This window comes from Sphaerodactylus townsendi, linkage group LG02, assembly GCF_021028975.2.
Source record: "Sphaerodactylus townsendi isolate TG3544 linkage group LG02, MPM_Stown_v2.3, whole genome shotgun sequence".
NCBI classification, from domain to species: Eukaryota; Metazoa; Chordata; class Lepidosauria; order Squamata; family Sphaerodactylidae; genus Sphaerodactylus; species Sphaerodactylus townsendi.
The window spans coordinates 75,522,620-75,549,853 of record NC_059426.1 but is presented as its reverse complement, the minus strand read 5'-3'; the positions used below and the strand labels follow the sequence as shown (position 1 = coordinate 75,549,853).

The window sequence follows — 27,234 nt, the reverse complement described above, 5'->3', positions numbered from 1 at the left end:
TGCCATTGCTTTCCCCGGCTATTCTTTATTCCCTAGCTGTGAGCTAGGTGCTAATGGTACTAGTGGTTTTAGTGGTACTAAATGGTACTAGTGGTACTAATACCTACTACCAGTGACTTTAAAAAGATTAACTCCTACAATTGGGGCATGGGATAATTTTCATGCTCATTTTTGCCTAGCATTTCATAAGTATTACCGGAAATTCACTGGTACATACTAGGGCAATTAACTGTTGCAAGTTTATTTTTCTTCATAAAGATTTCAACTGTATGGCCCTTATATACCACCGATCTATAAACAAATTCTTTCATGTGCAGCATTTCTGAATTCAAGCCACTAACACATTTTTGATTACAGTCAGAAGGAATCTGTGCCATGCTGTGATGACGCGTCAGGTTACAGAATGAGTCCAAAGACTCCCAATAAAGTTGCCATACACATACTCAAACACACACAAAAGAGACCATGCTGAGCCATAACACCAGTCTGTTTCTAATTTTTTTTATAAAAACAAAGCTGGAAGGTGTTTAATGCTCTTCTCATGGAATTAACACAGCCACAACTATTTGAACAAAATGTCATACCTCTATCTAACTTTAAAAAGATTCATATTCACTACACACCTTCCATGACTATGATTAACAGGGTCATACATGCAAGTACATCGCTTTCTTTCTCTGAAGCTGAAAACAGGAAGCCAAATGTGTGAACCTACTCCATTGAAAAGTAATATATAATAGCAGATGTGAAAGTCTGATTTGTTGTGCTGGGTCTCTAAAGAAAAAGAGTTGGATTTATATCCCCCCTTTCTCTCCTGTAGGAGACTCAAAGGGGCTTACAAACTCCTTTCCCTTCCCCCCTCACAACAAACACCCTGTGAGGTAGGTGGGGCTGAGAGAGCTCAGAAGAACTGTGACTAGCTCAAGGTCACCCAGCTGGTGTGTGTTGGAGTGCACAGGTTAATCTGAAATCTACAGGATTATTTTTACATATGTAATGGGGGCATTTTTGCTGATTCTCTCTGCCCACAATAGAATTCTGATTCCCTACTCATGCCATTTTGAGAGGCTCCCAGTTCCGCAGGATATTTCAGGGACACTGAGGGGGTGGCATGCAAGGGAGGGGAGGAGAGGGGGCCCGGCATCTGGACATGGCCCACCCACCCTAGCGGAGGGAAGGGGAGGGAGGGGTGGCATGCAAGGGAGGGGAGGGAGTGAGGGGGTGGCATGCAAGGGAGGGGAGGAGAGGGGGCCCGGCATCTGGACATGGCCCACCCACCCTAGCGGAGGGAAGGGGAGGGAGAGGTGGCATGCAAGGGAGAGGAGGGAGTGAGGGGGTGGCATGCAAGGGAGGGAGGAGAGCGGGGAATCAAACCCGGTTCCTCCAGATTAGAGTACACCTGCTCTTAACCACTACACCACTGCTGCTCATACTATGCAGTTATCATGAATATGCCTGCATGAATCAGTCCTTGGACTCTAGATTATTTCATACACAATAGCCGAATCAGTGGGACCAAATTAGTGCCAAAAAACCTCTTATGACTTGGCAGATGGATTAGTCCAGTTGAAAAACTTTTCTGAGGGTTGAAAGTCCGTACTCACTAACAGAAATCAGTCCAGTTTAAAGTATAATCATACCAAATCCTCTCAGTGTTGTAGAAGGTAAGCACTTTGAAGAAAACTAGATAACATTTCCTGTCCCATACAGCAAAGTTTGCATAATATATTGCTCTTGCAAAGGTAATTATAAAAGCAGATATTAAATTAGGCCAACAGCGAATTAATCTCCCATGTAGCAATGCAGACTATTCCTAACAGATCATTAGTTTTTGGTTCAGCAGCTTCTCAGAGGACTGAAGGGGGGGGGGGGGATGGTTCCCTTCCTCAGTATGAATCAGAAAATAGGGGAAATGAACTGTTAGTAATCCAGCTGATTAAACACAACCACTAAAGGATTCAAGCAGGGATCTCAATTATGGCTTTAGACATGAGCAAAACAGAGATTTTTATCTCCTTTAGATAAAATAGGTTGTGACTCTCTAAAGAATACCTTCCTTGCAGTTATGTAGCCTATTTCATCAGAATATCATCTGGACAGAGAAGATGGCTGGAATTATATTATGATTCAGAGAACTCCATGTGCACAAAACTCTTCTGCTGCCTAAACAGACGATCTTGTGTAAAGACAATTACTGTCTTCTCTTTCTATTGCCAAAAGCAGAAGATCCAGACTTGAGTGCATAGGGACACAACAAGCCTGAGACAAACCTGTATAATTTGTGAAGCCTCAAGATGAACACAGTCCACCAGTCATGTGTTGTTGCTGGCCACCACCATCATCACTCTATCCATCCCAGTTCTGAACAGACAACAAAAACAGGCTTATAGAACTCCTGGACTTCTGGTTGGGGTGGTGGGATACCAGACTTAGCTGATGGGTTGCAGCTGACCTGAGTGAGACATTACAAGTTGTAGCCTATACCTGTTCTATATTATTTTTCCTAAATGCATATAAGAATCCCCTGATAAACAATTTTATGAGCATAGTTACATAACCATCATCATCAAATGAGGAATATTGGGACATGAGTTTTATTTACTAATAAATTTCTAGTAGAGGCAATGACAGAATGCAACAGAAACATTTTTCATTTTCATATTGGCCTAAAGCTCTAATGAACAAACCAAGCCCAAGAATTCATCATGACAAAACGGGAGCAATTTCAATGGTGTTTATCCTGAGGACAGTCTGTGGTTGAATAATAACTGAAAGAGAATGGAAAAGAATCAGAGCACAGCCGTACAGGTCAATTACCTTATGTGTTAAGATAAAAGCTCAAATAATGGAGCAATTCTGATCACAGGGAAATATGGTTAAAGATTTCTGTCATATGAATCTGAAAAGATTCTTACCCAAGTCATTCTGCAATAAACAGCCATTCACAAAGAAATTGCCTTGTTAACATGCTAATCAAAGCTCGCCTAAAGATGTTGTTTCAGCTTGTTAACATCTGTGGATTCATACATAAAGATTTGGGTATGACTGAAGGGAACAAACACTTTTATTGTAGATAAAGCTAAGCTAAAAAGGGTTTATTGACAACATGGGTCATTCTGCCCTGCACACACATGCACACACACACACCCCCATTAACTCTTTGTTAATGTGATCATTGTAATTCACACTCCAACATCATATTGTTTTGTACTGAGCTAACAAAACACAACTACATCATTCCACATTCTAAGATTGGGGTATTTATAGGTATTTTTAACTTACTTTTCTTCCTCTGGGAATGGAGTTTTGGACTAAACCTCATATTAATTTTTGGCCACGATTCTGTCTTTTCAATAACAGTAGCCACCACACGTACAAGGTCCTTTCTATATAGCAAAGGAGAAAGAGAAACAAATTAGCTGCTGATGCTCTCTTCTAATCTACATAGTTGCCCTTAAAAAGCAAAGCTGAAATATTGTTAATAATAACAGGGATCATTATAACAGTTACTATTTCCTTCTCATGTGCTAGGCAATTTACTTAAAAATAAGACATAAACCAAGCTAGGCTTACTACCTAAAAAAGGCAAAAGAAGAGAAGGAAAACGGAATTTCCTGAGGTGGAATCTTTCTATTGTAGATTCACTCCCAGGCACAGGAAACAGGGTTCTCACAGGAAGGTTAGACCAGGTTCACCCCTTGGGGGAATACCCCTAATCTACCAGTGGAATGGAATCTGCCACCTACCAACAGAGAGCCACCAAAAGGAGCCACATGCAACATCTGCTGTACAACCTAAAGACAAATGTTTCCTTTTCTAACTTCACGATGGCAGCCAAGGAGTCCATGAACACTTCTGAGAATGGCCATCTCTCACCAACGAAACAATACAGCCAATCCTGTCTTCAGGAGACTTGCTAGGGTTTTGGCAATATAGTTGGACTGGCCGCTACCCAGATGTTATTTATTAAATTCCCATCTAACTGAATTTATATGTTACTTCCCATCAAAGAAACAATACACCCAATCTGGTCCATAGGAGACTTGTTGGGGCATTGGCAGTATATTAGGACTGGCCGCTACCAACATTTTATTTTAAAAATTCCCTCCTAACCAAATTTATGTCACAAAGAAACAATACACCCAGTACGGCCTCCGGGAGACTTGCTGGGCAGCATATTAGGACTGGCCCCTATCCATATTAGGACTGGCCCCTACACTGATTTTACTTTTTAAATTCTCTAACTGAATTTATACACATTAATCACATATGTGGCAGTGCTGAATGTACTATTACTTTTGTATTTTTACATAAACTCTTTTTGAATTTGGAAAAAAGGGAAGAAGAATGGAGTAAAACTGTAGATGTGTGATAAGTTCAATATAAGGTGAGAAAATAAGAGGGGGGAAATGCAGAGAGTAGAACAGAGAAGTCCCTGACTATTGTTGTAGGGAAGACAGCATGCATAAATAAATTAATGGATGTTACAAAAATGAAACAGAAAAAAACTGGCAAATGATTGACTAGGTGAGGAGAAAGAAGGAAAAGAACCAAAAGCCCCCCCCCAAAAAAAACTGGAGCAGAGAGAAATAGCAGAATTATCGGGGGGGGGGGGGAGAGAGAAACAAACTGTGTTAAACATGAAGCTGCTGTTGCAGACTACTTGGAACTATAATAGACAGAATGTGGTAGCCTATTTTCTGTCAGAGGTTGACCACTGATAGCATATTACTCTCATTTTGTGATCTCTTTATTGATAGCCAATTTGTTACTAGGTCCAGTTCACTAGCTTCTGGTTCTTATCTTTCATGACTCAGGAACTACATATCTGTTTATCAGGGTCATTTGTAAACATAAGCCAAGATGAACATGTCACTTTCGCACGAAGCTTATAATGTTACATTCTCCTTCCTCTGGCAGTCACATTTGACCTACTAATAGCTGGTGATGGAAAGTACTGGACCTGTATAAAAATAAAGTCACATAGAATGGCTTAGTAACTACACTAAGGCAGAAGACGCTATGCTAGTAGAAAGGATGAGAGGTAATTTAGCAAATATCCTTCCTTGCTAAAGCCCTCACCAGCTGCAGCTCAGAAGGTCCATGCAGGTCCTGGACTTCTAGCATAAGCTTTTAGGCAATCAAAGGGGGCTTCTGGAAGAAGGGGAGCATGGGGAAGGTGCATGTCTGCCAACACACTGCATTATCTTCTAACTAACCAACTAACATTTAACATCTTTAATTTATTCTGATTTATAATTACCAACAAGCTGTCAAGACCCCCTCGGTATGGTGGGTTTTTATTGTTATATTTAGTCCTGGCTTGCCAGTTGGATTGTTTTTATTCCCAATTAGTTGTTTATTGGATGTCTTAATATTTATTATTAATGTTATTGGTATGTTTACATGATTGTTGTATGCTGCCCTGAGCCCGGAGGGGGAAGAGCAGCCTATCAAATCTAATAAATAAATAAAAACTGAAAAAAATTAATTGTGTGGTTGAGTACAAGCCTATCAATATGAAAGCAAAGCCTATACCAGGTTGGGGTACCTATAAACCACATAAGAGACAAAGTGAAATGTCATAATAGAAAGTCCACTTTATCTGCAAAGGGCAGCAATAAGATAAACTTCAGAGGAAATTAAATATCATGACTATACATTTCTTGGAGAACTCGATGTTTATTGCCATTAAAGGACTTTGGCAAAATACCTATTTATATATTTATTTGATTTTATACTGTTCACCCTGTTACCAGTTTCAGAGTGGTTTCTAACATGGATTCACAATAAAGATATAAAACACAATACAGATATGAATACAATACGAATACAATATAGTCAGTCATGGCACCTAAAAACAACCCCAGCAAGTCAATTCAACAAAGATCATTTGGTCTTCATATCAAGCAAAAAGGAAGAAAAGAGACAGGGAAAAGAAAGCCACCTAAGATGAAAATACATCATCACTGTCCTCAAGGCCTGGAACAGCTCCATCTGTAATGAGTCTCACAAGGCTCTGGTCTCATTAGACAGAGTGTTCCATCAGGTCTCTGAGTCCCCACAGGACTCTGGTCTCATTAGGCAGAGCATTCCATCAGATGGGGGTCAGAGCTGAAAAAGTTCTGCCTCAGGTTGAGGACAACTGGAAAGTCTTGAGGCCAGGGATCATTAGTAAGTTATTATTCAACAAGTGTAATGCTCTTTGAGGAGTATATTCGGAAATACAGTCTTGCAGGTCCAAAGGTCCCAGACTGTTTAGGGATTTGAAGGTTAAAACCCAAACCCTGAACTTGATTTGGTACTCCACCTGGAGCCAATGCAACTCATGGAACACTGGATGGATGTGGACTCTCCACAGTGTCTACAGTCAGGATCTGGGCAGCTGCATTTTGCACCAGCTGGAGTTTCCAGAGTAGTCTCAAGGGTAGCCTTGCATAGAGTGACTTACAGTAGTCTAGCCTGGAGGTGACTATTTTGTGGATCACTCTGGATAGATCAGGGCGGGATTGGTAGGGTACCAGTTGTCTAACATGGTGTAGATGGAAAAATGCCACACATTTGTGACCTGGGTGTGTGTGTGTGTGTGTGTGCGTGCATGTCCCCAAGATCATACCCAGACCACTGATGGAAGGCTTAGGTGTCAAGTGTACTCCATTCAGTGTTGGGAGTTGGCACCTCACTCCCTCCCCGATCTAGCCACAGGACCTCCGTCTCCACTGGATTTAATTTCAACAAGCTCTGTTTCATCCATCCCACCATGGCCTCCAAGCAATGGACCAATATGCTTGGAGCAGTATTTCGCCGGCCGTTTATCAATAGATATAGCTGGATGTCATCAGAATACTGGTGACAACACAGCTTAAAACTCTGGACCAGCTGGGCCAGAAAGTACATATAGATGTTAAATCAGGGAGAAGACTGCTCCCTGCAGCACACCACACACCAACCAGTGGCGTATTGAGGTACACTTCCTTAAGGTGCCTATATTCTGGACCAGATATCTAGTACATTTTCTTAAAGGCTTCTGTAAAGCAGAAGCTTTGTCACACTGCAATGACATTGCTTTTGGTCAAAATTAAAATGTTTATATAGTATATAATGGGCTATCGTTTTTTTTAAAGCTTTGGCAGCAGCCTGGCTTCTTAAGTTCTTATGAAAACTGGCTCAACCTGTAAATATTCCACATTTATGATATCATGACACAAATAGCATAGTGACCATAGGCTGGATTCAACCAAAAACCATCAGAGTGCTGGCAGATGTGGATTTTCCTCATATTCCCCCACTAATCCATTTCAACCCCGGTAAGATAATTTCTGGAGTTTGAGAATGTATGTGAACAAATAGTTGTGCGTTAAAGAGTTGCAATCCTAAGGAGAAAGAGTCAAACAGAAGAGGAGAGAGGAGCTGTTGCCAGAATTGCTCTTCTAGCTCCTTTTATTCAGTATAGCCCCCCAACTCACATGGGTTCTTGTCCACATTGGTTCTGCCATTTAGGAGTGATCTTTGAAGGAGTTTTAAGGGACAGTGGGGGAATGGAGGGATTTAGGGAAATCTTCAGCTGATGGTTGGTTGGATTTAATCCATAATCTGATATTGTGAATAAACAAACCTTTTCCCTATTTTGGAGATATAAGGGATTTAAAAAGGCATGCACACAGTACACCTTACTACGGATGCTTTCAAGATGAGCACAATAACTAGGTAAACTAGACTTAATAAGAAAAATCCTTTCCTGAGAGGTGAGCTCCAAACTGAATGGCCACAGTGTTTCCTGTGTAAATTATTTTCCAGTGACTGCACAGATGATGCTTGTGTTACGGAGCTGGCTGAAGTCTTGGTTATAAGGAACAAATATGTCACAGCCTGCAGCCACTTTTGCATTACACAGTCTGCAAACTAAATCTTCTTGACTACTGAAGAAAAGGCATGTACCGTATATACTCATGTATAAGTCAACTTTTTCAGCACATTTTTTTAAAGGAGCTAACAAATACTGTATGTGTAGGGGAGGAAATGGCACTGGACCTGGCTGGGGAGGTGCCATAATTCTATTTTGAGTACCATCTTCTCACAAACATCTTAGCAAAGCAGGTTTAGGGAACTGAAAAGTGAAAAAGGGGGAAGCAAGAAGGTGATGACTACACAGTGATGCTACACAGTATGGCACCCCCTACTTCTGCCTTAGCTGCAGTTAGGTGGGGGGAACATGGAGCAAAACCTCCACGTGGAAGCAACTTTTAAAATAGTGTGAACAGCCTCTGAAATAGTGAAAAAGGCTGACAAGAAGCATAGACTTGACATTACATGATGTTGTGTGGATTTAAGAGCTTTGAGAAACCTTTGCACATGTCCATACCAGCAGAAGATTCTGCATGATTAGTCTGCCTGCATACAAAAGAGCAGGGTCATTGCTTTCTAGCCCCATGTCTTCAAAAGTCTGAGGATTAATGAATCCAAGATCTAGAACTTTGCCATGTCTTCCTGTTCCAAAGAAGCATTAAAAGATTGCTATTGAAATCACTTTCCTGTTGAAGACATTTACAAGTAATCTTGCCAATGAACGACTCTTTTTTTAAATTAAGCTGAAAGGGTCAACAAAGTTAAAGTGCTTTGAAACATGAAGTGTCTGGGTCAACGCTGCCTGCCAGGGATGTCCGTTATAACTGTGTAGTGACTGAGCCACACAAGAACAAAGGAAATGTTAACCTCTTGGAGGTATTAGCAGTTGGAATTTTGCGGAACAAACAAAATACCGGGATACATACCATCTGTGGGAACTATTAGTATGAGTCAGACTTTGTCCTGCTTCCAAGAAAGACATTTTAGAACTGGTAAAATGATACAAACAGCACCAAGCAAAACTGGAGCTTGTACCAATTCATTGCTCTAATATTAATAGTGTTCCAACAAAGCAAATCAGCACCAGAACAGAAAAAACTTTACATTAATCAGTTCACCCAAATGAAGCAGTTGTCACATTTGGAGGGAGATGACGCAGCAAGCTAAGAAGCATGGCAATTATGCACACAGTATAATCGTTCTTCCAAATCCCAGTACACGCAATAAGGCCCCATTTTTCTTTTCAGCCATCTAGGAAGGCCTCATCATCACAAATCCTTCTGACATAGTGCAATAGAGATTGGCATTAATTGCTCAGTTTTCACAACCACAATATTAAACTGAATTGTTCTAAAAAGAAAGAGGAATTTACAGTATAGTTGACAGTTCCATGGGAATGTCAACTCAATGCATGGCAGCTGTGAAAAAGGCACACTCTATGCTGGGGATCATTAGGAAAGGAATTGAGAATAAAACTGCAAAGATTGTCATGCCCTTACATAAAGCCGTGGTGCGACCGCACTTAGAGTACTGTGTTCAGTTCTGGTTGCCACATCTCAAAAAGGATATCGAAGAGTTAGAAAAAGTGCAGAGAAGGGCAGCGAGGATGATTGAGGGGTTGGGGCACCTTCCTTTTGAGGAGAGGCTGCAGCGTTTGGAACTCTTTCGTTTGGAGAGGAGACGTCTGAGGGGGGATATGATTGAAGTTATAAAATTATGCACGGGATAGAAAATGTTGACAGAGAGAAATTTTTCTCTCTTTCTCACAATACTAGAACCAGGGGGCATACATTGAAAATGCTGGGGGGAAGAATTAGGACTAATAAAAGGAAACATTTCTTCATGCAATGCATGATTGGTGTTTGGAATATGCTGCCATAGGAGGTAGTGATGGCCACTAACCTGGATAACTTTAAAAGGGGCTTGGACAGATTTATGGAGGAGAAGTCGATGTATGGGTATCAATCTTGATCCTCCTTGATCTGAGATTGCAAATGCTTTAGCAGACCAGGTACTCATGAGCAGCAGCAGCAGGCCATTGCTTTCACATCCTGCATGTGAGCTCCCAAAGATATCTGGTGGGCCACTGCGAGTAGCAGAGTGCTGGACTAGATGGACTCTGATCTGATCCAGCAGGCTCTTTCTTATGTTCTTATGTATATCCAGATAGAGTGAAGCCAAGGACTGCCAAGCAGATAACCAGATTTATAACGTTTGGGGCAACCTGTATACACTACATTCTAAATAAAACCCCAATGACTTTCCTGTTAACAGCTCCTACACTGCCAACCAGGGCCTTTTAACATTAGAGGATCCAGGATCTATATGTGGGATGCCAGAAAAGGGCAGGGGAGACAGTAGAAGTATCCTGTCAACAGCAGTGTCTGCCATCAAAAGCCAAAAATCATGGCTTTTCAGGACATGCCTCTAGCCTGTTCTCAGCATTAAGCTCAGATCAGACCCTCACTTTTCTTTTTTAAGTACAGCCCTATACTCTTTCAGTTTGTTGCTCTAAGTATGAGCAAAATACAAGTCACACAAGCAACAGTCTCTTTTTCTCTAACTCTGTCATGTTATGGTGATTTGCAGACAGTCTCTCTAAACTTTAATGCTCTTTTCAGCCAATACCATAGCCTGGACAACATTTCTCTTAGGTTGACAGCTAACTTTAGGAAAGAACTATTCCAAAACATGTCTTACCCCAGAAGTGGCCTCCCAAGGAGAGTGAAATCGTCTCCACCAACCAGCAATACCTAAGCAAGATTAAAGTATGCATATCTATAATTATGTCGTTGTCACATTGTTACTAGCCAACAACAGCACCAAAACTTTGGAAAAAGTATTTAAAGAACAGGCTCTTAAAATGTTGGAATTTTGTTTTGAAGCTATAGTTTACAGCTGACTATCATGCAAAGGCAGAGAAGAAGCATGACACTCCAATACAGACTGTGTTCACTGCAAACTGTGTTTGAATCTTTATCTACGCTCGCTTAGAACTGAAAAAAAGATAAAATTTGCTTTTGAGAGATGACAGATAGGAATCAATACATTTAACTGTTCTCATACACAAAAAAGTTCTGTCAATCACTGTAATCTGCATATTTTCAAAGGAAAAGAGACTTCTTGTGGTGGTCCTTTCACTGGTAACACAGATTAAAGCATAAGGGTATAGGAATTGGCAGCTCTAGCTCCTTTGGATTCAGAGTAATCCAAACAGCTGCATCAAGAACACAGATAGTGCTCCACTGTAGACAAAATAAATATTTTCGCAAAGTTATTAGAACTGCCTTTCCGGCTCACTTTCTAAACAGCTATTCCATCATGCACTGCAGTATACCAGTACAAAGCTATGCAAAGCAGGTAACTGGGATCTTCTTAAGTTAAGGTTTGTTGTTAAATTCTGGAATATACAGCCAGGATTTACTGGAAGCTCAAACATAAAAGCAAGACATTTTCAAACAGTTCTCAATTTTTGCCTTTCTAGCTGTTAGCTTCTTGCAAACATCTCATCTGTTCCACATGCAGTATGATGGTTACACGATGCAGTATGTGGTTGACAGGAGCACGAAACCTAGAGAAGCATGAAACTCAGCACTGGATGCCACAGTAGCAGGTTTATGAGAAGCCTTTTCCACTTGCTAAACGATTCCATACATAGGAACAACTAGAATATATATGATGATCACTCACTTGTGGTATTTTATCTAAGACTTGGATTATCCAGGTTCCATGCTAACTTTGAAAGAGGATTATTGGATATTTTTAAGCACATGCCCATAACTGTCATGTAGATGCTATGACAAACAGGTAGCCTGTGTCAATTATAAAGATGTACCAACACTGAACAGGAACCGATCAAATGGTTTGTAAGGAGTTTCTTATCAATGCCATTATTCTAAATACTCACTTCTCTTTCGCGAGCACACTTTGGAATAATACCTGGTTTGATTTGAATGGATAACCTATTTTTTAATATGGGTTTCCAGTATTTTTCAGTTGTGAGAGCTTTTTGTTTCAAAACAGTCTGGAATTAAAATCCAAAACTCAGCAGAAAATAAAATGGCTACCTGTGACTACAATTGTTTTCCACATTCAAAAAGCTCAATCTCCAGTCACCTAGTTTGGAAAAAATGTTAGGATTGCCAACAGGCCTGGAGAACAGTGCCCTGTTCCTTTAATAGAAGCTTGATGGGATGTGATTTACTTACATGCTATGAAAAGCTCCAGTTTCCACACATTCAGCTTCCTATTAACAGGACTTTTTTTCCACCAGGCAAGTATGTGAATGAGTCCAAATATTCCTAGGGATGTGAAGCTTTAAAATAGCTCTTCCATCCATCTATTAATACGTTGTGAAGGGGTCCAATTTTTAAAAAACATGTGAACAGTAAAGAAATACTGCTAAGGGCCTATAATGATTGCTAATTGGAAATTTACCTTCTCCATTCGGATTTGGTCTCCACATTCAGCTTGTATGTGACCTTCAATTAAAATCAAGTCTTCACTGGTTACTTTCCATTGTCTGCTGGCAAAATGAACAACTGCAAATAGCCTTCCATATTGTCTGTCAGCAATCTGTTCATTCACTTTCTGCACAATCTCTGGGGAAGATTGGGAAATTAGTACAGACATGGAGTGTGAATTTTAAATGTACATACTAGGGCCAAGGTTGAATATCAGCCTCAGATAGTACCACTTTTTCAGAGCAACATGAAATGCCCATTTTATTTTAAAGCATTGATATCCTGTCTTTCTTCCTAAGAATCCAAAGCAGCCACCAATATATCATCAAATGCCATTTACGTACAATCTATCAGGTAACACACATATAATCCAGAAGCTACCGAGCAGCTCTTTTCTCTGCACCCTCAAGATATTCAACATAGGAAAGACTCGAAGCTGCCAGCTGAGATCCACTTCTGAAAGAACCATTTCTCTGAATTTTGTCACTTGTCTTGCTTTTGGATTCTAGAGAGCCAATCTGCAAGCTAATTTTTGATTGAAAAGCAAGATAAAAATCATTGTTATAGCTTTATTATAACTCCATTACTATACCATTTCCCCATTCTTAGAGGGCCACTATATGCTACAGACAGAGCTCTTGGGGCTAAAAATGGATACTGCTGCATAGCTCAAGCTCTTCTGGGGGTGTTTGGACATGACTGGGCATTGAAGAGTTGCTATGGTGATTTCACTGCCTCAGTATGAACTGAGCTCTGGTCTTGCAACTGCCACTTCCCAGCCAGCCACAATGAGAGGCCTAAATGCCTCACAAAAGAAGTGCTTCTCCCATGAGATATCTGGGTCTCCCTATCTACTTGGCTGGCATGGAGGGTGCCTGCAATGCCTCAGAAAGAGGAAGCAGGGTGTGAGTGCCAGCTTGGGCCTTTCCCCATTCCTTGCTCTCCTGGCCTGTTTTTTGACATTTCCCCATTCCTTGCTCAGCTTGGAAAGGATCATGAAACGATTCTGATATTTGAGACAACAAAAACCACTGAGCTCAGAAAAGTAAGCTGGTGTAGATGCATATCTTGAGGTAAGCGAGGGAGGGGGTCTTGTGACTACTTTTTGAAGTCACATGAGGGAACATTTCAGCTGTCCATCCCTGCTCCCCCCCCCCACCCCGAACCTGGAGCAAGAAGGGCCCACCAACAGTGCAGCATCCCAACCAGTCCTCTTGCCCAGGCTGAGCAAGCAGGGCCCAGCAGAGACAGCACTGGTGGGTGGTGGCAGCAGCAAAGGTCGACCCAGCAACCAGGGGCACAGCCCGATGGCCCGGGTCAGTGGGTGGGCCATGGCAGCAAAGGCACCCTCCTGTTGGTCACCTGGCAGATGCATGAAGTAGCCCAGTGCCCAGCCAGACTATCTTCCTCCTGACTCCAAGTCCAGCTCAGCAAGCAGGGCCCCAGCAAGCAGCCTGCTTTAACACAACTTTAAGTAATTTTGCGGTGGGGGGGGGTCAGCCTTTTTGCATCACAACCTTGAATCTCAGCATTCACCCAGCAGTGAATCTCAACTAATAGGTGCCCAGCAGTCTCAACTAATTGGTCTCCCACATAAATGCCAGTGTAATCAAGGGTGAATCATAAAAACACTTTTACAAGTCTTTTCCTGTATTTTTTGAGTCGCAGCTGACCAGTGTCCTCCTTGTAACTGCCTTTGTCACAGTTTGGCACCCCCTGAAGCAAAAGCCATATAAACGTTTCATTAATAAAGATTGTTTTCCTGATAAAAAGACATGACATAATTAGGAAAAATGTGAAGAATTACAGCATCCAACAATTATGTTGCTTGGTTCTGCCTTGTATCATGACAAAAGACAGAGACAGAGACCAGTTCCTCATGAAAAAGCTTTGGAAGTTGGAACTTACTTGCCTTGCCAGAATTCTGCCCCCACCCCAAGCATCCCATTTGAAATGTCAGACGGCAAACTACAAATATGTGTCCCAGCCTGCAAATTGGGATAACTTGCTGCCTTTCTGATTCTATGCCATAATGTTTGCAGTGTTGGGGGTGGGGCAGTTTTCGGTGCTTGGGGTAATTTGCTGTTTTCCTGCCTCTATGCTAGAATGCTTGCAGTGTTGGGGGCCAGTTTTTGGTGCTCGGGGTTATTTACTTCTGAGAAGAGATTTCCTACACTCTGATCACATTATGGATTTTTTAGCTAATGTTATTGTGCAGTTATTAAAAAGTTGGGTGCTGGATGCTCGGGGGAGGGATCAGATCTTGCCCCAAGCTCCATTCTTCTATGGATATGCCACTGATTTACAGCACAGAAAAGCTCAAACTGGTCTTTTCCTGATGTACAGAGGGGAAGTTGGGAAAAAATTAAATAATGTTATGCCATTGGATTTATAAACAGCTCCTCTTTTTAGTTGATGTATCAAATTACAAAACATCTTAAGAATATTAAAATGAAAAATATTCCAAAGAAAAATAATACAACTTGATTACTGTTCAACAAACAAATATAGTTAAGCTAAGTCCAAATATTACCAAATTAAATCAATTTAAATTTATACATTATAAATCTCAAACTCTTTATGTTCAAATGAAATACATTTTCAGTCTGAATTAAAATTTATTTCTTTAATACCAATAAAGGTCAACCAACACTGATGAAATATTTCATGAAATATTTCACCTTCAGTTCACATATACAGAGATTGTATCAAACCAGATTTTGCATGCTCAGGTTTCAATAATTCAAAGTGCCTGGATAGTCCAACATAGAGCTAATAGCAATCTTGCTGAAATGATCATTTTAAAAATCAGATACTAGTGAGATTTTTAAATATTTCATAATAGATAAGCAATGGGCTAAATTCCAATTCATAACTATCAATTATCTCAACATTCTCTCACAGTGGAGCAATACCACCAGATGTATCCAATTACTTATGTGAATTTTTTATAGCTCCAGCATGGATTTCAAGCACCAGATACTTCAAACAATCCTTTGTACTACATCATCTTCAAAGAGTTCTTCCCAACTTTAACTTCCCTAGTTTACCTATTTCTTTTAAAAGCTTAGAACAATTTTGCTGAGAAAACTCAGTACATACCAAGTTCCCTTTCCCATTGTTCCTTAAAATGGCATGTGTTATCAGCTTCATCTGCACTCATTAAGGTATATATTTTAAGTTCTAATTCTTGTTGTTCAAGACTATACAGGAAAGATTCAAAATTAGTCAGCAGTTTTGAGTATTCCTCTTGTAGGACAAAAGAAGTGTTTAACCTGGAAATAGTGCAAAAAAAAAAAAAGCTTTTTCTAATCCAGATCTTCATCTGGTATCATTAAATGATTTTATATCACCTTGCTTGTCAATTACATCTACTGGGTTTTTTTGAAGTCACATGGGGAACATTTCAGCTGTCCATCCCTGCTACCCCCGCGAACCTGGAGCAATTCCTGGAGCAAGGAATGGGAAAAGTTCAAAAAACAGGCTGGGCGAGCAAGGAATGGGAAAAGTTCAAAAAATGGGCCAGGGGAGCAAGGAATGGGAAAAGGTAAAAAAACAGGCTAGCTGAGCAAGGAATGGGGAAACATCAAAAAACAGGCCGGGAGAGCAAGGAATGGGGAAAGGTCAAAAAATGGGCCAAGGGAGCAAAGAATGGGGAAATGTCAAAAAACAGGCCAGGCGAGCAAGGAATGGGAAAAGGTCAAAAAATGGGCCGAGGGAGCAAGGAATGGGAAAAGGTCAAAAAATGGGCCGAGGGAGCAAGGAATGGGAAAAGGTCAAAAAATGGGCCGAGGGAGCAAGGAATGGGGAAAGGTCAAAGAATGGGCCGGGCGAGCAAGGAATGGGAAAAGGTCATAAAATCAATGGGTGAGCAAGGAATGGGAAAAGTTAAAAAAAATGGATTGGGGGAGCAAGGAATGGGAAAAGGTAAAAAAACAGGCCAGGCGAGCAAGGAATGGGAAAAGGTCAAAAAACAGGGCAAGAGAGCAAGGAATGGGAAAAGGTAAAAAAACCGGGCTGGGCGAGCAAGGAATGGGGAAAGGTCAAAAAATGGGCCGGAGGAGCAAGGAATGGTGATGGGTCAAAAAACGGGCCGGACGAGCAAATAATGGGGAAAGGTAAAAAACCGTGCCGGGCGAGCAAGGAATGAGCTCACAAGCAAATACGAAAGCCAATAGTCACATTGCAGGATAGTCTGGCTACAAATAAATATTTTCAACTGAAAGCAGGAGCTTCTGCTTGCAGGTTAACATTATTGAAGAAGAGTTGGATTCATATCGCCCTTTCTCTCCTGTAAGGAGTCTCAAAGGGGCTTACAAGTTCCTTTCCCTTCCCTCGTCACAACAAACACCCTGTGAGGTAGGTGGGGCTGAGAGAGCTCTGAAGAACTGTGACTAGCCCAAGGTCACTCAGCTGGCTTGTGTTGGAGTGCACAAGCTAATTTGGTTCATCAGATACGCTTCCACAGCTCAAGTAGCAGAGTTCATATTGACATACTTCCCCTCCACTGCTTTTGAATGTTTATTCCCCCACGTAGTCCCTACTCATGTGCTTTGCTAAAGTACAGGGAACAGCAACAAGGGAGGGGTAATGAAAGACAGGGATTGCAAATAACTGAAATTTTTAACTGATACTTACCTCTGTGGTGCTCTGCCTCTTCAGCCGGAACTGGCAGTTTGATTTCAGGCCATGGAGGTGCAGACAAAGATGTTCTTGGAAGAACTCTATCAAATAATAAGAATCTCCTGTTATGAATGATGTAGCTTATTACTTCGTCCTGTAAATAAAAGATGCATCCGACGGCTCCAAAAAGAGGAAGGGGAAAGGTTCCAAACTGCAGAGAAACCAGAACTGGAGTTCAGATTCAGTTTTCTCCTATTGCATATTTTTTATTTTTAATTCAAAAACCATTCCCTTAGGTTTGTTACAATCTTTGCTAGAAAGCTGTAGTGTGTTTACTTGCTAAGGAGAACTATGGAGCCAGCAACACAGAAGACTGATCCAACAACAACAAGCCTTTATTGGCATACGAAACAGGACAAAATTTCAAAGTAAAACAAGATTAAAAAACACAGTTAAAATTACTGATTTCCAGTATAAAATTTGCAACAGTCTCACAAAAGAACACATCAGAGATGTTCAGGAGGTTGGGTATCTTGTAACACTCTTGCCACTGAGAACATTGCAAGAAAATGGAGTTCATGTATTTCATGCGTATGATCATATTTAGGGCATAGAAACAGAGAATGGTCAAGTGTTTCAACCATAACCAGATCACAAGAACAAACCCTTTTAGAATGTTCTATATTCTTAAATCTTCCCTCCAGAAGAGCTGATGGCAACACATTACATCTTGCAGTAGCCAAAGCTCTCCTCTGGGTGGGATTAAGCAGGAGATGAAGATACGTTGCATAATTCCACGAGCTCATGGAATTAATAATGTGGTTGGGGAGCAGGATTGTCATGTGGCTACTGCAAAGGAGTCAAATAATAATGAAAATCAAGATCCAAAGAGCCTATTCTTAACTAGTCTTGAGGGTTTCCACCTTTGTGAGTATGATTCCAAAGGGAAGCCAATAGCTTCAATCTTTCTAAAGATCAAAGTATACCATTCTGAAATAAAGTGATCTGATAACAGAGAGGGAATATAACTACTGGATCCCACTAGAAAAAATGTATATGCAGCTAATATTTTTATGGCCCTTATCCCATTGCCATAGGTTTCACAAAGAGTTGTTTGGCCCATCTCTATGCACAGCGCAGCATAAGGCACACAACTAGGGAGCCCCATTAGTTTCCAAAGGAATTTGGAATGTAATACATTAAATGATTTATTTATTGCTGAAATCCAAATGAGAGAACCATACAGTAATAAAGAGCCAATCCTAGCGTCAAAAACCTTCAAGGCAGCAGGAATGTATTGACTGCCTTTACTGTAGAAAAAGCGATATAGTGCCATCATGTTTGTATGTGCCGAGGAAGTTACTGCTTGTCGCTGTGAGGACCATGACAAATTATACCTATAGCAAATGCCAAGATATTGGAAATATTTGACTTGCTCAATTTTGTGGCCCTTGATTAATTTTGTTATCCAATTTTCATGTAATTAAACAGGATGTATCTACTTCTTTCAAAATGCTTTGTTCTGAATGAACACAGTGCCTCTGTCATAGGATGGTCACAGGAAGCCTAAACAAAGGAGAGAAATTTCCTCCTGCCAGAGAAAATCTGCTGTTTACTTTGTATGCTCTTGTCAAATCTCAAAGCCATACAACGTCCTTCATTCAAGCTGTGTTCAGGACATTGAAAAGCTGACACAGCAGATAATTCACATCAGCTCTTATTGGGATGAGCATTCCAGCATTAAGAAAGCAGCAGATGTTTTGCAGCAATTTCAAAGACTAACTACATACTTGAATGTTTTGCAAATAAAGAAATTTCACCTATACAAGAGAGCAGCCCCCCCCCCCATGCTATTTAACGATATTAGAATAACAAAGAACTGTAGGGGAAAGGAAAGAAGATGAAGAAACATTTGTACACGCCAAGTGCAGTTAAAAGGCAAATGGCATAAGCCTAAATCTCACCACCACCTGCAGCCATGCAACAATATAGAATTAGTTGTCAATTCCAGCATGGGAAATTCCTGTAGATTCGGAGAGTTCAGAGAAAATGTGATGCCATAGAGTCTGCCCTTCAAAGCTGCCAGTCTGCTCATCTAATTAGGGAACCTCCTCCATAGCACATGAGGAAGGCTCATTGTTTTGCTGAGCAGAGTGACAGGATACAACTCAGTGTTCAATGCAGGGTGCTAATTCCACCCCCACTCCCACCCCCTTTATGTAACCTCTCATATTCTGCATAACAAGTACAATTTGCACCTCTGAACACAAATAAAAGAAAGGAAGAGCAGGGACTATGAAACAGGAGGAAAAGGGCTTCCCCCTGCTTTTTAAATAAAAACTGCCCACTTATTTCATTGTAGCCACAAATGGCAGAGTCATAGTAGATTCATTCTGCCAGAAATTTCTTCTATTACAGACTGCCTGAAGTTACATGCGATAATGGTTATCTCTCTTCCATATTCTTCAGAAGAGTCCAATGAATTTTAATGGGGCTTATAAATGGGATGATCTCTGTAGGGCTCATTCCGCACATGCAGAATAATGCACTTTCAAACTGCTTTCAGTGCTCTTTGAAGCTGTGCAGAATAGCAAAATCCACTTGCAAACAGTTGTGAAACTGGTTTGAAAACGCATTATTTTGCGTGTGCGGGCCTAGATTATGGTGATCACTGTGTCTAATAGTTAACCAGCTGAGCACCCGGTGTGGATAATAAAAGCCACCCAAAGGCAGCATGGAATGTTGAGAGCAGATGAATGCTCACTTCCAGCCCTGAGTAGGGTGCAACTGACACCAAAGCCCTCCGTCAGGAGCGCGGGAGTTACCCTGGATGGCTCCCACTTTATGGAGGCCCAGGTCACAAATGTGTCTAGACTGGCATTTTTCCACTTGTACCAGGTTAGATAACTAGTGCCCTAGCTGTTTTGCCCTGATCTAGTCCCAGTGATCCATGCAATGGTCTCCAGATCAGACTACTGTAATATGCTCTACCCACGGCTGCCCTTCAGACTATTCCAGAAACTCCAGTGGGTGTAAAATGCAGCTGCCCTGGTCCTGACTGGGATACCATGGAGAGCCCACATCCATCAGTGCTCCATCAGCTGCACTTGTATCAATAGAGTACCAAATTAGGTTCATGGTTTTTAACCTTCAAAGCCCTAAACAGTCCTGAAGGCAAGATGGAAACTGCATGCTAGTAGACAATCCAACCTAAAACTCACTTAACATAGAGAGCTAGGTTTGTCAGGGTTGAAGCTATATTATAACCTTTACTGTTGATATGAGCAGGGAGTTTCACATGGGAGGCAAGCACACAAGCCTCCTCCACTGAAATAGCACAGACATTGAAAGGCTATACTGTGTGATTTTTTTCAGTGATGCAGACCAGTTACCAAGTTAAGGCCATGATGTATTATTTGTAACACAAAGGAGTTTTCTAGACCCTGTGACTGCAAAACAGCCCTACTTGCTATTTACCACACAGCTCCATAGCAGACATATAGAAAATTCCTGTGCCCATTCAGATTAATTAGAAAGCTTTTCAGTACAAACAAAACTAACCTAGTGAGCTTTGGCTGAACTTTTCAAAAAACAGTATAAGAAAATTAATTTTCTAACCTTATTGTACCTCCCATAGGATTTTGAATCCAAAATGTGATTAGCCATTTGTTATGAGATAAAGTGAACTAGATTATCCATAAGAATTTGAACTCAAGCAAAACTGGATTAATGCCTTGGAATGTGGAATTATCCCAAGTTTAACTGTGCCATACAAAACCAAGAAGCATTTTCAGCATCAGACAACCAGATGTTTGGTGGTGATGTGATTGGAGTGTCCTTCCTTGTGCAGGAACAGGAATACCGACAGGGATCAGAAGGAGGTGGGAGCCAAGACTCAAGAAAGCCTGGCCCATCTCTTGAAACCTCATGAAGGGGCAACACTTTGGCCCTCGATATAAAAACTGCCTGTGGAGCTGGATGGGGAAGAGGAAGACCTCCAGGCTAGAATAAGGAACCACTATATCTTTCCAACAAAACCATACTTGCTTGTTGCCTTTGGGTAATAAGAAAGGAATAATGTTATATTTCACACAGATGTAGTTCATACAATAAGAGATTTGTTAGCATTCCATGTATTTTCTTGTGTATCTTCCTTTATTCTCTTCCATGTTCTGTCCCTCCCCCACCCCGGCTGGGCCTATTTTTAAAAATGGTTTCTTCTTCTCTACTCTCCCAATAAAAATGGATGCTTCAAACGTTGGCAGCACAAGAGTGTCCCCTAAGGAGCTTCCTCCCTAACAAGCATAATTAACAGAAGCTGTCAAAACCATACAAGCAGCTGGATGCCAATTTCTAACCTGAAGTGGCTTCTAAGCTTCCAGTTTTACCTTAACTTACCTCCTAAAACTGTCAAATTTCTATTTAAGTGACAGCTGTGACAAAAATACATTTACTAGGGATGCAGTGAGTGGCAAGAAACCATCAGCTGCTGATATAAAACTCAGGACTAAGAGCTCAAAGACCTATTTCCATGGGTACCTATCACCATTCTATCATTATGAGTCAACTCCCTTATGCTTGCAAAAACTACAGAAACCTGTGCCTAATATTTTTCCCGTCTGGACATTTAAAATATACTGCTTGATTCAATTATCCAAAAGCTTGAGAAGATGCAGGAAACTGCTACAAATTCTTGTTCAATGGAATCACCAGATAATAGCACCAACTATTAATCAGCTCAAGTATTTCTATGTGGGGTAAATATTTTATTATGCAAAAAGTTTAAGTAGAAAATTAAATAAATATCTCCCCTGCATCACTGCTTCCCATGGAAGCAGTGAGCATCCTGAAAACAAGCAGAAAAAGACCACCTGTGGCTCTCCAAGCAACGTTTCCATTAGGTACATTGCAAAAAAAGAAACACAAGTAGGGCTAATGTTAGACAAATGGTAGCAATATTTGATTAAAATCTACTTAAGAGTACTGTGCATTCTACTGTATGCACTATACTGTTTCAATGGTTTTTTTACTATTTTTATTTAACTTATTTTTACTGCTTCTAATATATTCAAAGATATGTGCTGCTATTTAATGGTTTACCTATAAATTATTTTAATGCTCTAAATTGATGTTGGAAGCCTCTGTGCTGTGAATTCACACAGATAAAAAGCTTCAAAGTAATAGCTTTATTTTTCATCAGTAAAAATCAGTCTACCAAAGATTCCAAAACAAACTTTAGAAGTACATACACATACCTTAGTACAGAACCATATGCCCATGAACAAAAAAATAGTACACTGCAATCCTAAAGAGAGTGACTTTAATGCAATTGCAATCAATGGACTGAAAAAGGTATGACACTGCTTAGAATTGCACTGCCAACCTTTTGAAATCTTCCAGTTTATTAAAGGGCCCCTATAACTTGATCTGAAAACAAAATTCAAAATGCTTCAGGAATTTTTTGAAAATGCATTTATTATTCAAAAGTCAGTACCATGAACTGGGTACAAGAGAGGTGGCAAAATTTACAAAAGCACACTGTTATGCTGACTATACCATGTTCAACCAAAATTATATACTGATAAATCTGTCAAACAACACCATGAAAGGAGTATAGTACGTGCTGAGTGTAAGATCAAGAAAACATTAACTTGCTTCCTAACAGGCCTGCCTTGTGAACATGAGGGAAATATGGTTTTGGACACTCCACTTAATTCCTGCTTTGGACCAATTTAGAAGAAAAGGAAATCCCTGTGAAGATGTGCTCTTAATCATTCCCCAATAACTGCTTTCCAAGGCCACATACTACCATATGAGACCCTAGAACTAAGCAAAGAAAAAATCGCAGGATTGGAAAAGTGAAAACATACATACTTACATCCACACACACTTACATACATACATCCACACACACGCTATAGTATGGTGCTCTTACCCTTGGTATATTGAAGTGCTCTGTGAACTTTTTCGGGCTGCAGACAATATCAGAGAAGCTGAAACAAAGAATAAAAAAGTCACACTGAAATAATCCTCATCGTTTTAACACTGAATTGTACAAAATCCAGAATGAGTAGGAAAGGCAATAGAACAGTAAATAAAGGTAGATGGATTTATATTGTCCTCATAAAATACTTATTTAATCTGAGCAAAAAAAAATAGGCACCAATTCAGGCTCAAAATGGTCAGCACCATCATCCATGAGAGATGTAAAAGGACTGGGATGAATGTTATATTGTAGCAATCTGGGCTTGGTTCTAACAATCTATCCAGTATTGTAGATTTTTTCTATCTGAAAGGGCTGAAAATTTAACATTAAAACATTCCGAAATCTATCACAGCAACAACCAACAGAAATAATGAGAACAGAGTGAAAAATGATGATCATTAACTTGACCAAATTAATGGCAAGATTAGTGAAAATCCCCTCTTCGAAGTTGAAGCTAACAGCTTTTAATTAGTTTAATCACATTTTTGTAGTCATAGTATTGGACTGACTTTCCTCACAAGGAAAGAAAACCTGCTCAGAGTAATTATTTATAGAAGATTTAAACATAAGAGAAGACGATAAACTGAACAAGTTACTCCAAACAGTACCTTTAAACAGCTGCTTTGTAGAAAGTTTTCCTTGCCTGTCTTCAGTACATACAAAAATATCAATTGCATTTCCCCAACTTTAAAAAAATATTTAAAGTAAGATCATGTATTTTAAATAGTAGGGGTCTCATAATTATTTATCCAATGCTCCAGTGATGAAAACTGTTTGGTTTAAAAAGATCAGGTAAATCTAACAAGCCAATAAGGAGATGAAACATAGGCTGGTTCAAATCTGTCTTTAACTGTGGCCTACAGATGGATGCATACATTTTCAAGGGAAAGACACACACATCAAATTGATGAGAGTTAAGGTTTATTGCCTTGGGGCCCACAGAGTATTGCTCATGATATGAAATACTGGAAATTCTAACTCCTCTCCATCCCCCCCTTCCACAAATCTCCTCCTCCAAGATACTATACACATGTCGAAGAATAAGTAGACAAATCTACTCCTCTACCTCCCACAGTACATTTTTTCCCTAAACAACATTACAAGGGCAATGGGCATGCATCAAGACATTAAGGGGGCTCTTAAAAAAAAAGAGAACAAATCAACATTGTTCTGCATATCCAAGGTATCCTTCAAGTATGGAGTTGCCACCCTGGCCACCAGCAGCAGATTCACAAATGTGGAGTCCTCCTGACCAGCAATTGGTTGAGCACAATGGGAAGTGATATTACTGCATCATCTCCCATGTCCTAGTCCAGTGGTGGTGAACCTATGGCCCTCCAGATGTTCATGGACTACAATTCCCATCAGCCCCTGCCAGCATGGCCAATTGGCCACAGTGCTAGTCCTTGGCTAAAAGTCTATGGTTTAACCATAGTTTGGGCTGAATGCTAAAGAACCTGCACAGGCCCAATGATGTCACTTCTGGCCACGCTGGCAGACAACTGTGCCCCATTTTTCTCCCACTGCCCAGCTGACCAGGGGTGACACCTAGCATTACTGTTCAGAAACTCGTTCCTTGTCTATGGCTGGCTTTGTTTCTCTTCCATACTAATACACATTCAACTGTGAAGTTTGATATTACATGCAACAGGTGGCTAATACATAAGAAATCCTCTAATTGTCCACAATTCCTCATGTTTTTAATGGCCATCTGTGCTCTACCTACACGATTGTTACCAGAACACAAGCTCAGTACTCTTTGTCCCTTTTTGGAGGTTAATCTGAAGTCCCATAATTTTCTGGGCACCTGGAGTTTTCCCACACTTACAAAGAAATCTTCTTGCTGCCTGTTTTGGTTCCTGAGAGATCAGCATAGGTCACCCACACTGTATGATGTTCACCTATACACTGAAGGTTTTTTTAAGATCAGATGCTGTGGGCAGTAAAAAAATTATAAGGAAGTTCAGAATACTGTAATTGGCAGGAAGTACGCTTGGGACTATAGATAGGCTACCTGTAGCCAGTGTGGGAGGAAGTGGAAACTACAGATTTCTAAGGTGTAGGGGCATCTTCTCAGCTAGTTGTTCCTACCTAATTATAATTTTGGAAGTCCAGAAAGTTGACCAATATCAGCAGGTTTCATTACTTCTGGGGAAAAGCCACCTGTATTACAAAAACTGGACAAATTCTTGAGGAAGTGAAAATGCGAAGTCATAGTGATTATTTTTCAACTGTGAAAAGCTGCAAAATACACAAAGAAAATGGGGCCTGACAGTCAAGTGCTACCAATGTTATATCCAGGACAATTATTTACACCTTCCCAAACTACAGGTGCTCACCATGATGGTTGCTTTTTTAGGAACTGGGGACATGTGTGAGATATATACACATGTGTGTGTGTGTGTGTGTGTGTGTGTGTGTGTGTGTGTGTGTGTGTGTGTGTGTGTGTGTGTGAGAGAGAGAGAGAGAGAGAGAGAGAGAGAGAGAGAGATGTGTGTGTGAGAGAGAGACAGAGAGACGTGAGGTGGCACATGTGAGAAAGGGTTAGATAAGACTAATTCAATTGTTGGGTCATGGTTACAAATGAACTGAAATGTCGATGTCGAAAATTCTCAAGTGGTTTATTCCAGCGGGTAATACCACCATCCTCAAAGACAGTCAGAAAGAATGGTTGAAGTGTGGGATATTTTCAGTGGCCTGCATTTTCAGAAAGCCAACGAATACAAGGTCTGTATGTTCTTGCCTTCCCCCATAATAGCTGGTGATTAGCAGGACTCAGCATGTTAAAAATAATTAGATCTCCTAACTCCTAAGCTCTTTTTTGTTTCCTCAAGTGGAAAATCCAAAGAACCACTTCCACACACAGTTTTGCAACACATGTATGTTTACATTGCTGCAACCAGAGGCTGCAAAATTTCCACCATACTCTCTCACTCCCAACCCCAGATCTAACTCTGGCTGCTAAAAGGGTAGAGAGAATGCAGCTTTGAGAACAACAGAGGGCAACAATTGGCAATTGCATGGCCTTTCTTGGGGTGCTGGAAGTCTCTGGATTTCAGCTGGGAGTGGGGGGGGGGGGACGGGCCGATTTCCATGCAAACACCCCATCCCCATTACAAAGCATGGCCGGAATTGATCTACCCCTTATCTTTACCAAGCAATATGTCAATTTTGGGGGTCCATCTAACACTGAGCAAAGTGGGAGCAGTTGGTGAGGCAAGAGGTTGACAGGAAGGAAATAGGGCACAGCTCTGGACAGCAAGCAGTTAGGGAGGAGAACTGATGGCATGGTTGGCACCCAGTTCAAACTGCGCCCATTGCATATTCCCTGGCTTCTCTCCCATGCCCCCAAACAGTAGTGTGTCAGTTCTCACCCTCCAATCCCAATCCTGCCCCCCACACTGTAACTCCTGCACAACTCTGTGTGACTGGCCTCTATGCAGGGAGATGACGCAGAGCAGCAAAAGAGCTGAATGGGCTCTGGAGTGGCAGTGGGCTCAATAAGAGCCCCCAGGGGCCAGATCAGGCCTAAGAGACATATGTTTGACACCCATGAGTTAGATGGAAGCCCACCAAAAAAGACTGGGTTGCTATGCAGAAGAAGGCAATGGCAAATTATATCAGCCCATTTCTTGTCCAGAACACCCCGTGAATAGCAGCAGGATGCAGCAGGTGTACAACTGAATTAATCTTGTTCAGGGCATAGTTTGCAGGCTGCTAGGACCAATGATGAAGTCACAATATACCAGACAACAAACAGAAGACATACACGGATTGGGCAGGAAGGAAGCAGAACATACTGAATATATAGCAAGTCAGGCAAGGTCTGAAAGCCAGGAACACAGGAGGCAGGACAGCGGGGGACCAGGGTCTGTGTAAAGATGCAACCCCTAAACAAAGAATGGGACAGATCGCTGAGAACATAAATACAGGCTGCAGAGAGGCTAACACAAGGCTCGTCTAATAGGAGAATCGAGGAACGAATGGCGGAGGGCGGGGAAGGGACACAAAGAATGGGCCAAAGCTTGCAATAGAAGAGATTGGGGGCAAAAACCAGAAGACCAGAAGGAACGCAAATGAGAGTAAACAGCAACACGTGGGGCAAAAAAGTAGCAACACGCAGAGGAAGTCGAGAAACAAAGTTTTCAGCAAGGCAGAGAGAATCAAATCGCAACCCCACACAAGCAGACAGCCATCCCGCTCGCTGCTTCACCTGGTCCCGCTCGACTCAACGCCCGCCCGCAGCAAGCCGCTATCCCCGCCGCAGCCATCCCTGCCTCCTCTTCCTCCTTCAAACAACGGAAACGGAAGTACAGT

At 41.1% G+C, this 27,234-nt stretch overlaps 1 protein-coding gene across 1 annotated transcript; it reads right to left on the bottom strand.

The window, feature by feature from the left end:
- Positions 1-2,578: 2,578 nt before the first annotated feature.
- Positions 2,579-27,222, bottom strand: MRPL21 (mitochondrial ribosomal protein L21). Its single transcript, XM_048484901.1, has 7 exons — positions 27,131-27,222; positions 22,867-22,924; positions 16,947-17,032; positions 12,283-12,446; positions 10,546-10,598; positions 3,283-3,386; positions 2,579-2,768 (listed from the first exon to the last, which is right to left on the bottom strand). Exons 1-7 carry the CDS (start codon positions 27,186-27,188, stop codon positions 2,704-2,706), a joined length of 588 nt encoding a protein of 195 aa, XP_048340858.1. The 5' UTR covers positions 27,189-27,222; the 3' UTR covers positions 2,579-2,703.
- Between the last annotated feature and the right edge of the window lie 12 nt (positions 27,223-27,234).